The following is a 16,261-nucleotide window of genomic DNA, read 5'->3' on the forward strand; positions in this document are numbered from 1 at the left end:
ATGATCCGACGCCCTGTCGCTAGCGTGCGGGCTGGCACGCGTCCGAACACACCGCACCACTGACTGGCTGAGCTCGCGCAACGCCGCTGACGCTGTCCCGGCAACACCCCTGTATGGCTCCGCGTCCCCTTCGTGTGCAACACCTCAAATGACAACGGAACTAAAGCCGCTGCCCCCACCCCACCCGCCGTGCCTGTCAGGAGACGTTCGACCCGGACCCCCCGCCGTCAGGCCAGTTTTGGTGATGCCGCACCAGCAGCAGGGCAAGCAGCAGCAAGTGCGGGCGGCCATGTTCCGCGGTCGGGCCCGCCGCCGCCGGGGCCGCAGCAGCATGTATGGACGATGGAGCGGCTAGCTGACGACACGGGTGCTGGCAGCAGCCAGGCAGGCAGCCGCCGCCTGATGACCGAGACGGCTAGAGGGCGCAAGCACGCAAGGAGGGGATGACGAGCACGATGCTCGTCATCCCCTCCTTGCGTGCTTGCGCCCTCTAGCCGTCTAGCCGTCAGGAGCTGTGAGCCTGCCGCTGGCGATGTGGCTGGCGACAAGGAGTGGAATAGGCGAGGCGGCATTGATGTAGTTGTCTGGCTGGCGTGGCCGCGTGTGCAACGTCACATGGTGAGATGACGCCGCGTTGCGTGTGAGGCACACAGGCGGGCATACCAGACGAGTGTGGCTGTTTTGAGGCCTGCAACAGCAGGGGCGCCTCGGCGCTGGGCAGGCGAGTCGGCGGCTGTACCCGCCACTGCTGTATGCGCAAGTACACCGATAGAACCTCAAGCTGCGCAACATGCTTGCATATGTGGTACGGCTGACGGACCACGTGCCTCGGGGGCCGATGCCTCGCGGCAGTTGCAGGAACTGGGGCGTGGGTAGGTCTCATCAGCTGAGAGACCCTCACACTGTGCTGAGGTGGGGGATGGCCGGCTATGTAGAGTTGATCAGAGTCACACGGGAGTGGCGATGTTGATAGTGAGTGCTACAGTGCTGTTGGGGCTTATTGTCACATTGTCAGGTTCTGTGGCTGTGTGCGCACAACATTGTGGTCTCTGTGCAAAAAACACCGGTACAAACGTTTGAGGTGTCACCAGGCAGCCCCACGAAGGGCTGCGTAGTGTGAGCGGAGGACTCCCACACGACCACACCTACCAGGACACCCGGGTGCAATCCCACGTCTCGTTTCCGTTTGGCGTTTTGGCCCCGAACGTTCAACGTTGAATTGGGGATGGGGAAAGGTTGCCCCCTAAGCATGTGTACCAGGCATTGGGAGGGAAAGTCATGGGTGTTGACCCGAGGTACTGGCACTGGGTTGCCGTACATGTCGCGCCTGTTGCTTGGAAGAAGCTGGGGCCGGTTAAGCTTGCCCCTCATCAAATGTGTGGCTTGCAAGCGAACAAGGCACAAGCCCTGCGCCGGCGGGCTGACGATGCAGGGGACGGCTGGCTGGCGGGCCCCTCCCCGCGTGGCTGACTAGGCTGACACCCCCCTTCGGATGGCCGGATGGGGTGGGGCGCGGCGTGTATTGGGCCACACCAATAGAGGAACGGTAGACGGGGGCTGTTAACGACTCGGGTGGGAGCCTGTGTTCCCACGGGGGGCATGGAGATGTTGCTAGGCATCATCCGTGCATACATGCCAGCAGTAGTGTCATATTGTGCGGCAAGAAACGGGCCCAATGCAGGCCCTTGGGCGAGAAAGATGGACATTTCCGCGGGTGCATCAGGCCAGCACTACAGTACGCAGCAGCCCTGGGTCATCATGTGCGTGTGGATGGAGGGGTGGCACTGCCAAGTGGCAACGGGGCCGCGCAGATGTGTTGACATGTATGATGTGTGTTGAACCATGGGCGCCTGGGGCGGGAGTACCTTGGTTCCCGGGAACTGGCGGGTCTCAGCCACTTTCATCCCTTACGTGCGGCCCTGCCCTGCCCTGCACCTGGACCTGGACCTGGCTTGTGGGATTGGGATTACACCCATCACACTCGGGACTATGGCATGCTTCTCACCACCCTCTGCTCTTGCTTGTACCGTACGGTACTAGGAAGTGCCCTGCCCTGCATCTCGGATGTGATTCCTGGTGCAACCCCGTCCATGCATGGCCACACCGCATTCCGCCTCCCCCTGCACCCTTTACCTCGCTCACCCCTCACACCTCACCACACACACCACCAGCCAGCCAACTACTGCTGCAGCTGCACACTGCTGCCCGCGCCCCTCAGCAGCTCATCCCGCAGCAGCGGCAGCCGCCTCAGCCCGCCCGCCCCCTGCCCGCCCGCCCCCTCCTCCCCACCGCCGTCCAGGTACACGGGCCGCAGCAGCAGCAGGCAGGCAGGCAGCAGCCCCGCACTGCGCAGCGTCAGGGGCACGGACGCGGTTGGCTGCTGCGCGGCCCGGCGGACGTGCTTCCCGCTGCCGCCCGAGGAAGAGGCGGCGCCGGCGGGAGGTCCGGTGATGGCGAGCGGCTTGCGGTCGGGCGTGATCTGCGTGTGTGTGTGTGTGTGTGTGTGGAGGCCGGGCATCCACGGTCACAATTGCCCCACCCAATACGTCAACGTGCGCTCCCTTGCCTCCCCCAAACCCGCTCGTTCCCTCCTCCCTTGCCCCCCTTTCCCTCCACCCTTCCCCTCCCTTGCCCTGCCCCCTTTCCCACTCCTCCCTGCCCTCCCCTCCCCTCCCCTCCCCTCCCTCCGCCTCGCCCGCTCCTCACCAGCTCAAACATGGGCGGCGCTCCCCCCGCTCCGCCCGAGGGCCGCAGGCAGGCCGCCACCCACTCGAACACGCGGCCCACGGGCTCGGCCGCCCCGAACTGGCCCTGTGGTGCGGTGTGAGTGGGGTGTGGGTGTGGTGTGTGGTGTGGCGTGTGTGGCGTGTGTGATGTGTTGTGGAGGGCGTGGGTGTCGTGTGGAGGGTGTGGTGTGGGTGTGGTGCGGTGTGGGTGTGTGGGGCAGTGGCGGGTGAGGTCTGGGTTGAATGGGGTTGGAGCTACTGATGAGGCGAGCGAGGTAGGGGCGGGGCAGGTAGAGCGAGGCCGCGGCGGCCCCTGGACGGCAAGCCCCCGGAAGCGTCGTCCACACTTCCACAGCCCCTGCCATGCATGTGTGCACACCACCCACAGCAACAACAGTACCTCAACCGGACACCCGCACACGCCCACACACGCACACGCACACACGCCCACACGGCCACACACCCGCACCTGCAGGCACACGCCCTCCGGGAAGCGCACGCGCACAGTGGCGGTTGCTGAAGAGGAGGCCGTGGAGGGGGTCCCGCCGGCGTCCTCTGTCCGGTTGGGGTGGGGCGGAGCGGCCGGGCCAGGCGCAAGCGGGTTAGGACCTCGCAGGTCAGCAGCATGTGCCTGTGCCCGTGAGGGGCCATAGTGGTACCAGACACCCCCGCACTGCCGCGATGCAGTCAGGACGGCACCCGCTGCTCCCCAGAAACCACCCGCTACGCCCTGTCCCATAAGTATTATCGCTCGCAACTAACGCCTCTGCCTGCACTCCCGTTGTCGTTGGTTTTGGTTTAGTTTGGGCTGGTATTAACAACCCCCCGCCCCACACACACATGCCATGGCGCGGCGTCATTCACATTGGCCTTGACACACACGCCCCCGCCCCACCCGCCCACCCACACACCACCCTTACCCATCACCCTCACCCTGCTGCTGCTGCTGCCGCTCCCGCATGGCGCGTCTCATCAGCTGCGCCGCCTCCTCCCGCCGCCGCCGCGCCGCCTGCCACTGCGCCTTGAGCTCGACACCCGTGCGCTCGAAGAACCAGTCCGGCACCTACAGGTGGGTGGGAGGAGTGTGTTGCTTATATGGGGGCTTCAGCATGCATGTGAGGACCCGGGTGTGGCGGTCCGAACATGCTGTGGAGAGGTGACGCGTTGACCCGCCCCCCGGATGGGATACGGCGGGGTTGCCGCGGGTTATTGGGGCCCCGAGAGCGCAGGTTTGCGCTAACTGCACACAAGGACAGATGTAGTCCAGACTATCAAACGGTGCCAGGCAGCGCAGCTGCGGTCGTGTGCAATGCACCAGCCTACCGAGACAGCAGCAGACCGAACCGAAATAACAACAGGTTATGAGCCCCGCGCCGCGTTAGCTCGCGCGCGGTCGGTTTGTTTGTTACTCTCTAGGCATTGATAGTGTTATCGGCGGCCGAGAAGGCCGGCCGACGCGCCATGTCTTTTGGTGTTCCGAGCTGTGGCGTCTGGCTCGCTGGAGTGGCTTCGGCATCAGCGATCATCTAGGTCCACTTGCTGTGAGCTCAGCCAACGGACGTTGAGCGGAATGTGGCAGCGTTGGCTGCAGGCTGCGCGCCGGGCCCAAGGGTCGCGGTGGCGGCGGCAGCAACGTGAGCGGCAGCAGCGCCGGCAGTAAGTGTCGGCTAGCATGAGTCGGGAGCACGACCTGGGCAATTCTCCGGGTCGCCGACGTCATGCAGCGGGAAGGGGCGTGGCCGCGGAGGCAAGGGGGGCGGCAGCGGGAAGCCGTCCACTGGCCGCGGCACCGTGCTGATCGTGCGGAATGGGGAAGAGGGAGCTGCCGAGGGCAGCAGTGAAACCCTCCGCACCTGTGCCGATGCGTCCTCGGGAGACGCGATTGGGCGCAGTAGCTGCAGTGCCGGCAACAGCGGCACGCACCACTGGGGCACAAGAGAGGCCCACGACAGTGGTTGTAGCAGCAGCAGCACCGCCAGCTACAGCCGCTATTTCTGCAGCGGCAGTAGTAGTAGCAGCGTCAGCGCCGGGCTAGGTTGCGCCGGTGGCTGTGAGCGTGTCGGCTGCTGCGGCGTCAGCGGCGACAGCACGCTGCACCTCCCGAACAGCAGTGGCAGTAGCAGCGTCAGGTCTGGTAGAGCTGACGGCTGCTCGGCGGCGGGGATCCGCATGTCACCGCTTCCTGGCTACAGCCCCCCAACCCAGGTGGGGCAGTAGCAGCAGCTGTAGCAGCACCGGTCAGGATAGAACCGCAGGCTGCTTCGCGGTCGGGAGTACCGCAGGCTGCTCATAGCTACAGCCGCGCTGGCAACAGCGGACGGCAGTAGCAGCAGTGGCAGCGCCATAGAGGGTGGCTGCAGAGTGGCTCAGGGCAGTAGAGTCCGTTCAAGAGGGGTCTGTCGTAGCCACACACTGCACAACGGCAGCAGCAGAAGTGCCAGCGCGGAGCAGGGTAATAGCTTCGCCGGCTGGACGCATGTCGCCTGCAACAGGGACAGCAACACTTTGTGCTACAGCTGGAGTGGATGGATGACGGCTGTAGCAGCAGCAGCGCTGGACGTGAGCGTGCTGGCGGCTGCGACACTGCTGACGGCGTCAGGTCCATCGTTAGTCCTCATGTGACAGCGGCAGCATTAGTAGTGGCGGACAGCGCCACAGGTTGCACGCCAGCAACCAACTGCCTTTGGGATTATAGTTGCGGCGGCGGAAGGCTGTGTTCGGACTGCTACAGCCGCGCCAAGATGGCGGGCGGCAGTAGCCACTCTTGCCCGTCAGGCGCCGATGGCTTGGCGCCAGCAGCTGGCTGTGTCAACGTTACTGCTACAGCTGCATTTGTAACGGCGGCAGCAGTAGCACGCTCTAGAGGCAGTGGCTGTCCACTAGTACAGGATGTGCTCAGCGGCAGCAGACGTGCGGCTGCGGAACCGGAGCAAGCAAGGTCACTAACGCTACTGCGCCTTCAGACAGCAGCTGAGCGGTGGCGGCACCGGTGGGGATAAGAGGTTCGTCGCGCCTCCAGATGGCGGCGGCAGTAGCAGCGGGCTTGCCGCGCCGACGGGCAGCGGCAGGACCAGCAGTATCCTTTACACTGCAGCTGTGACAGCGACAGTAGCAACAGCATGTATGTCAATCTGCTGCGTCCCGGCTAGGAGCACGAGACTGGCGGCGGTGCATGTGAAGGTGGCTTGCGGCCGCAGCGATGCCGCAGTCACGTCGGCAGTACCCTAGCGGCGGCACAGCGTTGGCAGTGCATGACGGGGAGGAGGCAGCCAAGAGGAGGCAGCACATGATTGATGGCTGCGTGCGCTTGGTTATGGCTGTGTGTGCTTGGAGATTGACACGTTGCCCTGAAGGCTCACGCGCACGTGGCCATGACAGCACCTGGCGATGGCTGTGCTTACTTGCCAAGGGTGGCAATGAAGAGAGCGCGCATGGAAGTTGCACCAGAAGTGCCTGCCGGCGACGTATAGTCAGTCACGCCTGACGGTGCTAACGCGTATCATGGGACCCGCAGCAGGGTGTACGACGAGTGTTGCGGAAACGAATGCGTACGTATGCAACGGGCATGGGCAGCGTTAGGTGGAGGCAGTGGTGACTGCAATAACTTGCGCACAGTGCAAAATGGCATGCATGTGCGTGTGGTCACGTGAGGTGCCGGGCCACAAGAAGTGGCGAACCAATCATCATAGGCTAGCGTAGCAGCTGGGTAGTTGAACGAAGTACGGCGGTATGGCAAACTGCCAGTTTCAACCTACCCCCTTTGCTGCTCGTGGCTATGATGAACTATCGGTGCATGAGGCACGCACGGTAGCAGTGGCAAGACGTATGGCTGTGTCCTCAGTGACGGTGCGCTGGGAGCGCTGTTGGGCACGAGCTGAACTTGCCGTGAATGAAGTCAGCACTCGGTACGGGTCGAGGGGGAGCTAGGACCTGGCTGGCTTTGCAGTGGAAGGTACTGCTGCGCAGTAGGTAGCGGCTCTCAGCATATTCGGCCCGAGGGGGAGTGTTGCTTATATGGGGGCTTCAGCATGCATGTGAGGACCCGGGTGTGGCGGTCCGAACATGCTGTGGAGAGGTGACGCGTTGACCCGCCCCCCGGATGGGATACGGCGGGGTTGCCGCGGGTTATTGGGGCCCCGAGAGCGCAGGTTTGCGCTAACTGCACACAAGGACAGATGTAGTCCAGACTATCAAACGGTGCCAGGCAGCGCAGCTGCGGTCGTGTGCAATGCACCAGCCTACCGAGACAGCAGCAGACCGAACCGAAATAACAACAGAGTGGTGGTAGTGTTGGGGGCCTTGAGCACCCCGGGTGAGCCCTTGAACCCCAATACACACGCACACGCACACATACACATCTCCTCCTCCGCCCTCTCTCCCCTCACACACCTCCACGTCCGGCGCCACGGGCAGGATGACCGCCGTGCGCCGCTCCGCCGCCGGCACCACACCCCGCACCGCAGCCGTCGCAGCAGCTACCGCGGTTGGCGCCGTGGCTGTGCCCGCTAGGCCGGATGCCGCGCCGCCCTCCTGCTGGGCCCCGCCGCCACCGACCCCACTGACGCCGCTGCTGCTGACGTCACTGCCACCGGCCCCGCCCACGTCCGCAGCCGAGCCCGAGGCTGAGGGCGGCGCCGGGGCGGCGGCGGTGGGGGCGGCAGTAGCAGCGGCGGCGGTGCTGCTGCTACTGCTGCTGCCGTCCTGCAGGTTGATGCCGTGTGCTGCTGCGGCTGCGGCCAGGAGGCGGCAGGGCTCGGCCCAGGGCGGCGGCGGGCAGGGCGGCGGGAAGGACCAGGAAGCTGTGTGGGTGGGTGAGAGGGGGGGGGCGAGGTTATTAGCGCAAGGCCGAAAAGGGGGTATGGGGTCAGTACCGCTCCACCGCTGCAACCCCCTCAAGAGCGTACGCACACACCTGCCGCCGCTGCTACGTGCCCTCTGGAGTCAAACCCACCTCCCCTGGCCCGCCGCGCTCTCGCCGCACACTCCCGCCCCGCCCTGCCCCTCCGTCTTAAGTGCTAACGGCCCTAGCGTGTAAGCCACCTGCCCGCAACCCCCTGCCCCCCTCTCCAGCCCCCCCCCCATGCTCACCCCTGGTTGGCGCCCTGTGAGCCATCATCCGGCGCAAACTCCATTTTGAAGCCTGGGTGGCGGCGGAGGGGTGAGTGGGTGGGTGGGGGTTACATTCATGACTACCGGTAGTTAAGAAAGTGGTAGACGGTAGACCATCTTGGGGGGCTTAAAGCTGGAGGTATAAAGCAACCACTGGAAGAGGCCATGAGCAGTCTCAAGTAATGCCTTGGATGGAGGCCAGGAGCGGGTTGAGTGCCAAGCGCGATATAGCCATGTAGATGCAGCGCAGGAGAGAAGCAGGGTAGCGAGCACGGAGGAGCAGGGCAGCGAGCAGTGGCAGAATCAATGCAGCCGACTGCCTGCTATGCAAGCATTGCAAATCGGTGAATATGTTCACCATTTACATACTGGCGTGGCTTTGGGCGTGGCTGTGCTGTAGGCAACCTGCTGCCCATGCCTCATCTGTTTCTACGCTTCTATTGCACCTCTGCACGCTTAATGCACCTCTTTATTTATGTAGTTTATCATTGTAACTATTAGGGACGTGACTTCCGCTGCTGTCGCAAATTGCTTTGGGGGTTGCCAACCGCACCGGTTGTCAACAGCAGCTGACGCTGTAAACGCCGAACCGATGCACTGAAACGCTGATATGTATCTTTTTAATGCATTCAAGCAGTTTGCGAGTGGCGGGCGTGGCAAACGCGAAGGATTGGAGGCCGCGACACCTGAGCGCGCGGAGAGCCGCGCCCGCTGGCCACTGGTGCCCGCCCCCAAATTTGACGCATCTGGCTGCACAAGATGCCTAAACAAATGATTTTTACTACACAGCATTGATTGATGCCTAGTTTGCCGGCTGGGGAGCGAGTGTGGGTGCAAATTGGCTGAGCGCGCTCTGAGCCGTGCCCGCTGGCTGAGCTTGGTTGGAGCCCAACTGGCCCGCTGCGCCTGACCTTGCAGTCCTGATAGTCCCCAAATCAAGCCTTAATGCAGTACAGCGCGCTCGCTGTCCCTGTATAGGAGACGTGAGTGGTTCGCGCGCATAGCATTGGCTCTCGGCACCGTGCTCTGGCTGACAACTGATAATAACTACGATGCTGCCTCCAGCGCTGCCTTTAGTGGAACAACAACCATAACTGAGCGAGGAAGGCCTGGAGAGCGCAGCTTGGCAGCGGAATTCCGGTGCTTTGACTGTGCCAGTTGCGCGTGCTGGCGTAGCGGCTACACAGGCCCGCTGTTCTATGCCTGAGGAGTCTAACGCAATCATAGTAAAATACAACAGCGACCACGGCTCACTCAGCGAGCTCAGCGAGCTTTTCGCCATGAAGCGTACGGAGAGGCTTTGCCTTCGCCTCACGCACTCGTCAGATGAACGGATGTAATACTACTTGCTCTTTGTATCATATCCTATGTTTCTAGCATACTATGAGTGAACTTTGGAACCTTTCACCAGTGGAGTCTGGGTTACTTGCGCAAAGAGTTGATCATACTCAACAGGCAGCCACTACCGCCCTTCAAGGTTCAGAAAGGCAGGACGGCAACAACGGCGAGAACAACAACCGGGACAAGGAAGTGAATGGCGTGCCCGGGGTATCAGCGGCGGGACTCCAGGCCGAGGCCTCTGATCGTGGACAGTCGGCTCGCGAGGAGGAGGGTACTTCGGCAAACGGAGTATACAGTGAGAAACCGGTTGCGAACATGGCCCCGTGCGCATGCTGCCCCACCCGATGGCGATGCCCTATGGCCCTACCGCGCCTCCACAAACAAGGGGTTGGGGCCGCATGGACTCCAAGCCATACAGAACCGCATGGAATGCAAGCCATGTAGGGCCGCATGGAATACAAGCCATGTAACCTGCTGATTATTACCATGTTTCCACTTATAGGCGAGCTGGCGCTGGTGCTTGCTCCCTTAGCCAGCTTCTTCAGTGTTTTTGAAGCGGCCAAGCCAGTCAAGAAGGTGGAGCTCCTGGAGAAACTGCCGCCCGACGTGTTGCTGAAGTTGAAAGAGGTTACCACGGCGCTACAACAGGCGCCCGGGCTGGCACAGCAGCTTCAGCGACATCGGCCAGGGCTTCAGCAGGCAGGCCGGGGGCCGGCAGTGACGGCGGGTGCGGACGGGGCCGCTGCAGCAGCATATTGCGGTGCCACCAGCGCGCCAGCAGGCGGCGAGGGTATCGGCACTGTCGGCAGTGATGCGGATGTGGAGGATGATGATGCGGGCGAAGGCGCGGAGGGTGAAGAGGCTGCTGGCGGGGCAGCCAAGAAGACGGGCAAGGTGCCGGGCAAGTCGCGTACAAATAGGCAAAAAGCCGCGCGTGCAGCTAACTATTATGCTGAGAACGCTATCAAGAAGTTCGAGTACAAGGTTCCCAAGAAGCATAAAGAAGCGGGGAAGGGTCCTCTGGCGGTCATAGCTGCAGCTGCAGACCCAGTTCGCGGCACCGCATCCTATGGCGTGGGCGTGCACCCTGCCAGCATCCTGATTGAGCTGCGGGCTACGACCCTCGCTGCCGCCGTTGCCAAGTATACGCCTGGCATGTCGGTGATGGGCGTGGTAGAGAAGATCATGCTCTCGGCGCTCGCCATCGTCAATCCACTGGAGGGGACAGGTGCGCCGGCGCAGTTGCAGTCACAAAGGCAATGGGGCATTGTCCATTGCCAAGAGGGTTTATTAATGCCGCTAACCAGTTGTATGATATGCGTGCCTGCAAATTGCAGAGCTGGATGCCGCCACCATCCGCGAGCGCTTTGGCAGCCTGCAGCAACGCTGGAGCAGGGACTGGGTTCGCTACCTCGCCGGGGCATTCGGGGGCCTGCTGAACAACGTGCAGCAGTGCCTTCCGCAGCTACTTCAGCGTGTCGTGCGCCCAAGAAGGCCTGCAACGGCAGCCACGCAGGTATGAAACGGGTGATAAGGAGACCTCAAACTTCTTCTATTGCCTATGCTGCCATCGTACGCGCCTGCCACTACCGCAGCTACCTAGCGGCGACTTGCTTGATGCCTGACATCACCTCCCGACATCACTGTTTGCACGCACAACAGGTGGCGGCCGCGGCAGTGGCGGCGGCGCCGGTCGGGGCTCCGGAGCAGCAGCAGGCGGCCCACATGGCGGCAGCGGTGGACAGCGGAGGCCCGGGTGCAGCCGCCACGGCTGTCCAAGCGGAGGTGGCGGGGGCGGCGGCGGCCGCTGGCTCTAGTCAAGTCCCTGGCGGCGGCGCCGGCGCGCCTGGCGCGCGCACGCTTGCCGTTTCCGCCGGGCGGCAGGTAGGGCACGCGTTATAGCTTGTGACTGGGCAATGCGTGTGTGCATGGTTTAGGTTCGTTTAGACTCATAGCTCGCAGCCGACGCAGTGCCGCCGGCCGGCCATCTACAACTGTCCGACTACTGGACACCGCAGCTACCTAGCGGCGACTTGCTTGATGCCTGACATCACCTCCCGACATCACTGTTTGCACGCACAACAGGTGGCGGCCGCGGCAGTGGCGGCGGCGCCGGTCGGGGCTCCGGAGCAGCAGCAGGCGGCCCACATGGCGGCAGCGGTGGACAGCGGAGGCCCGGGTGCAGCCGCCACGGCTGTCCAAGCGGAGGTGGCGGGGGCGGCGGCGGCCGCTGGCTCTAGTCAAGTCCCTGGCGGCGGCGCCGGCGCGCCTGGCGCGCGCACGCTTGCCGTTTCCGCCGGGCGGCAGGTAGGGCACGCGTTATAGCTTGTGACTGGGCAATGCGTGTGTGCATGGTTTAGGTTCGTTTAGACTCATAGCTCGCAGCCGACGCAGTGCCGCCGGCCGGCCATCTACAACTGTCCGACTACTGGACACCGCAGCTACCTAGCGGCGACTTGCTTGATGCCTGACATCACCTCCCGACATCACTGTTTGCACGCACAACAGGTGGCGGCCGCGGCCGAGGAGCAGGAGGCGGTCGGGGCTCCGGAGCAGCAGCAGGCGGCCCACATGGCGGCAGCGGTGGATAGCGGAGGCCCGGGTGCAGCCGCCACGGCTGCCCAAGCGGAGGTGGCGGGGGCGGCGGCGGCCGCTGGCTCTAGTCAAGTCCCTGGCGGCGGCGCCGGCGCGCCTGGCGCGCGCACGCTTGCCGTTTCCGCCGGGCGGCAGGTAGGGCACGCGTTATAGCTTGTGACTGGGCAATGCGTGTGTGCATGGTTTAGGTTCGTTTAGACTCATAGCTCGCAGCCGACGCAGTGCCGCCGGCCGGCCATCTACAACTGTCCGACTACTGGACACCGCAGCTACCTAGCGGCGACTTGCTTGATGCCTGACATCACCTCCCGACATCACTGTTTGCACGCACAACAGGTGGCGACCGCGGCGACTTACACGGCCGGCGGGGGCGGACCTGACGGTCGTGGTGGCAGTGACGCCAGCCACCGTGAGCCCATGGATGGCAACGAGATTTGGGAGTTGAACAAGCGGCTGGGGCAGTTAGCGGAGCGCTTGGCGGACCCTGCTGACCTTGAGCCGCAGCCCAAACGCAAGAAAAGCTTGACCCTGCAGGAGAAATGTCACAATGCATGGGGCGTGGTGAGTTCATTGACGTTATGGGGTTGCATGGAAATCCGTGCGTCGCAGTGGTTGCGCCGATTTCGTAAAGCCTAATTATACCCAAATGCCGTGAACACGCTAACGTCCTTGGCCGATTTCTGTGTACAGAAGGGTTACGCCGGCCGGCTGGACGAGCTGTACGGTGGCGACGATACGTTGGATGACACGACACTGCCCGACTACATACCATTCACGCGTGAGTTGGTTCTTCGTGAACAGCGATGAATTCAGCGTGGGGTAACGTGCAATGCCCAAAACGATACACCTGAGTTGAGGATGCGCCTATGCCGGTGGTGCGTGCAGTGCTCGCGGAATCAGGTGAGGGTGGCGACGATGACGATGACGCGCTGCTGGGGCAAGGTCTACGCGGCGGGCTGGCGGGCCTGGCTGGTGACAACGGCGGCAGTGCCGGCGCGCCACTGGGCCTTGGTGATGGTGATCGCAGCGGCGCACGGCCAGGCCCTAGCCCTGGCACCCCCAGCAGCAGCAGCGGCAGCGGCAGCCGCGACAGCAGAGGCAACCGTACCGTCATGGACCTGGTCAGCGACGCGGAGGCTGAGGTAAGAGCAACTATGCGACTTCCTGTGCTACTGCATCAGCAAAGCATGTTGCCTAGACTAAATGTGCTCGGTCCTTCGGTTCCCCTCAGGAGGTGGCGCCAGCAGCTGGTTTTGAGGCGGTGTACCAGGGCTTTGGCAGCAACGATGGGTTCGTGGACTTCGAGGACGACGTCCAAGTGACAACACGGTGCGCCGTTGGTGGCATCTTGCGGGCTACCTTGGATGCCGCCGATCCGGGCGCTCGGCAGGCCTTCTGCCGGGTGTTCGAGAAGGGAGGCTTGACCGAGGTACGCTTTCAAGCAAGCACGCAGCATGAGTATCATGCTGTTACTGATCTGGTGCACCGTCACGTTGCAGGTCCTGGTCAAGTACGAGCCAAACTCCGCTACCCGACTGGCACTCAGCCGGTCCGTCCTGCAGAGGTTCAAGCGCGGAGCGATGATCAATGATGAAGTCGTAACCCTGTACAAGCACCTTCTACAGGTGCGCCTTGCATATGTTGTTTGCCCTGCATGTTGCTTACTCCAGTGTCTCGTGGCAGGACCGGGATACCCGGGAGCAGAAGCGGCACATAGCGACAGCAGCAGCAGCGGCTGCGGCTGCGGCAGGGGCGGCAGCTTCCGACGCGCAGGCGGCGTCAGCGGCTGCGGTGGCGGACGTGGTTGCGAAGGGAGCTCCACCAGCTGGCAGCAGCAGCACGCAGGGCTGCCACTTCTTTGGCCCGAATTTCTACGACAAGCTGTTCAAGGTGCGAAGCACGTCGATTGTAGTTGTGCGTCCGTGCTGACTTGGTAATGATTTACAGGACAACGTGAAGAAGGGCAAGCGCGGCGGTGGCACGGGCAGCAGTGACGGTGGCACGGGCAACGGTGACGGTGGCACGGGCAACGGTGACGGTGGTGCGGGCAAGGGCCACGGCCACTTTGTGTACAAGAACGTCAAAGAATGGACTTCAGCCCCACGTCTCAAGGTGGCGGGACAGGTGTGCATGAACAACTATCCGTCTGCATGCACTCCATTCCACACATGTGCACCCCTTCCTGCAGATTTACTTCAGGCAAAGCGTCCTGGAGCGCCGCCACATCTTCATCCCTGTACATCTGGTATGTAGCGTGGAATGCCAAGTAACGGAGGGTCCAAGCTCACGCTCAGGTTCACGCAGGACTTGCATTGGGTCTGTGTGGAGGTGTACTTGGCGCCCGACGTGGCCTCAAGCGAGCTGCGGTGCTATGACCCGCTCATGCGCACGGTAAGCCGCAGTAAGCTACGGCTTATGCAACGTCAATACCGACATGTGTTCTGTGCGTGACCACAGGAAACTGACCAGCGCGCCAAGGACGCACAGGAGGTGCTTCAGAACGTTGCGGTGTGGGTGGAGAGTGAGGCCAAGGCCAAGATGGCCAAGGACCTGCGACTAGAGCCGCAGTAAGATTTGCAGACTATGCGCATGCAAACGAACATGCTTTCCTTCCACCGAGCGAACCAGCTAACCATGCAGAGCATTCATGCCTTTCCACAGGTGGCAAGCGACGCGCTGGCGGCGCGTGTTCATCGCCTCCCCTAAGCAGCGATCTGACTCGAACAACTGCGCCATCTTCATGCTGGCGTACATGAACCGCCGCAGCGCCGGCCTGGAACCAAACCACAGTGAGGAGGACGCGGACAGGCTCCGCATTGAGATGGTGTACAGCCTGATGCAGCGCTGCATCTCGTAGAGATGCCATGGGGTCGCACGCGTAAATGCTGTGGCATGGCGTGCTGTGGCGTTGTGTGGTGCCAGATTCGTGTCAAGGCTGCGTGCGTGTGTAAGTATTCTGAAGCCCGCCCAGGGAGAGGCGCAGCAGGCGTCAATCCAACTCAGCTGGGCCGCTGACAGCCTGACACGGCAAGCGTGGCGTGCTGTGGCGTTGTGTGGTGCGAGATTCGTGTCAAGGCTGCGTGCGTGTGTAAGTATTCTGAAGCCCGCCCAGGGAGAGGCGCAGCAGGCGTCAAGCCAACTCAGCTGGCCGCTGACAGCCTGACACGGCAAGCGTGGCGTGCTGTGGCGTTGTGTGGTGCGAGATTCGTGTCAAGGCTGCGTGCGTGTGTAAGTATTCTGAAGCCCGCCCAGGGAGAGGTGCAGCAGGCGTCAAGCCAACTCAGCTGGGCCGCTGACAGCCTGACACGGCAAGCGTGGCATCCTGTGGCATTGTGTGGTGCGAGATTCGTGTCAAGGCTGCGTGCGTGTGTAAGTATTCTGAAGCCCGCCCAGGGAGAGGCGCAGCAGGCGTCAAGCCAACTCAGCTGGGCCGCTGACAGCCTGACACGGCAAGCGTGGCGTCCTGTGGTGTTGTGTGGTGCGTGATGGGACAGGGTTCAAGGCAGGTTGGCGAGGTCCCGTAGGGTGCAGCTGATGCCCAGACCCGTAAGCAGACGGCAAACAGTTTGCAGTGGCAGAGCAGAAGTGCATGGCTGGTCGAACGCCGGTGTTACTGTACCAACAAGTTGCTGGCTGGCTGGAAGTTTTTTGATGCGCATTCCTCACGCTCCGGGCGCCCTGCCAGGCGATAGCACCACACAGACAGACCGCAACGCCGCACTCGCGATGCAGAGCCGCAGCGCACCTGCAGGAAGATGACCAGCGTCCACGGATGAGCACCAGAGGCAACCGCAGAGAAAATGCAGACAGAATGCAGCAAAGCAGTGGCCGGGCGACAGCGTGACAAGTGTTGTGTGGTGCCAGATTCGTGTCAAGGCTGCGTGCGTGTGTAAGTATTCTGAAGCCCGCCCAGGGAGAGGCGCAGCAGGCGTCAAGCCAACTCAGCTGGGCCGCTGACAGCCTGACACGGCAAGCGTGGCATCCTGTGGCATTGTGTGGTGCGAGATTCGTGTCAAGGCTGCATGCGTGTGTAAGTATTCTGAAGCCCGCCCAGGGAGAGGCGCAGCAGGCGTCAAGCCAACTCAGCTGGCCGCCGACAGCCTGACACGGCAAGCGTGGCGTCCTGTGGCGTTGTGTGGTGCGAGATTCGTGTCAAGGCTGCGTGCGTGTGTAAGTATTCTGAAACCCGCCCAGGGAAAGGCGCAGCAGGCGTCAAGCCAACTCAGCTGGCCGCTGACAGCCTGACACGGCAAGCGTGGCGTGCTGTGGCGTTGTGTGGTGCGAGATTCGTGTCAAGGCTGCGTGCGTGTGTAAATATTCTGAAGCCCGCCCAGGGAGAGGCGCAGCAGGCGTCAATCCAACTCAGCTGGGCCGCTGACAGCCTGACACGGCAAGCGTGGCGTGCTGTGGCGTTGTGTGGTGCGAGATTCGTGTCAAGGCTGCGTGCGTGTGTAAGTATTCTGAAGCCCGCCCAGGGAGAGGCGCAGCAG

The 16,261-nt window shown here is 62.8% G+C and overlaps 3 protein-coding genes across 3 annotated transcripts in view; 2 read left to right on the forward strand and 1 right to left on the reverse strand.

The window, feature by feature from the left end:
• Positions 1 to 1,881, forward strand: part of CHLRE_02g143427v5 (uncharacterized protein) — a 6,602-nt gene extending 4,721 nt beyond the window's left edge. The window contains exon 7 of the mRNA XM_001702181.2: positions 201 to 1,881. Within this exon, the coding sequence (XP_001702233.2) occupies positions 201 to 245 (45 nt within the window). The 3' untranslated portion in view covers positions 246 to 1,881. The remainder of the gene's footprint in view (positions 1 to 200) is intronic.
• Positions 1,882 to 1,883: 2 nt separating this feature from the next.
• Positions 1,884 to 8,779, reverse strand: CHLRE_02g143447v5 (uncharacterized protein). The gene is made up of 7 exons (XM_043060234.1): positions 7,984 to 8,779; positions 7,815 to 7,866; positions 7,116 to 7,525; positions 3,660 to 3,789; positions 3,196 to 3,281; positions 2,707 to 2,811; positions 1,884 to 2,479 (listed from the first exon to the last, which is right to left on the reverse strand). The coding sequence occupies exons 2-7, from the start codon at positions 7,840 to 7,842 to the stop codon at positions 2,180 to 2,182; spliced, it is 1,059 nt and encodes a 352-aa protein (XP_042927969.1). The 5' UTR covers positions 7,843 to 7,866; positions 7,984 to 8,779; the 3' UTR covers positions 1,884 to 2,179.
• A 100-nt stretch (positions 8,780 to 8,879) lies between these two features.
• Positions 8,880 to 16,261, forward strand: CHLRE_02g143467v5 (uncharacterized protein). The gene is made up of 17 exons (XM_043060235.1): positions 8,880 to 9,471; positions 9,679 to 10,404; positions 10,514 to 10,692; positions 10,839 to 11,060; positions 11,262 to 11,483; positions 11,685 to 11,906; positions 12,108 to 12,332; positions 12,462 to 12,549; positions 12,657 to 12,913; positions 13,003 to 13,200; positions 13,271 to 13,396; positions 13,455 to 13,661; positions 13,719 to 13,895; positions 13,960 to 14,016; positions 14,076 to 14,162; positions 14,229 to 14,338; positions 14,433 to 16,261. The coding sequence occupies exons 1-17, from the start codon at positions 9,219 to 9,221 to the stop codon at positions 14,626 to 14,628; spliced, it is 3,552 nt and encodes a 1,183-aa protein (XP_042927970.1). The 5' UTR covers positions 8,880 to 9,218; the 3' UTR covers positions 14,629 to 16,261.

The sequence above is a fragment of the Chlamydomonas reinhardtii genome, chromosome 2 (genome assembly GCF_000002595.2).
Source record: "Chlamydomonas reinhardtii strain CC-503 cw92 mt+ chromosome 2, whole genome shotgun sequence".
In the NCBI taxonomy this organism is placed as follows: domain Eukaryota; kingdom Viridiplantae; phylum Chlorophyta; class Chlorophyceae; order Chlamydomonadales; family Chlamydomonadaceae; genus Chlamydomonas; species Chlamydomonas reinhardtii.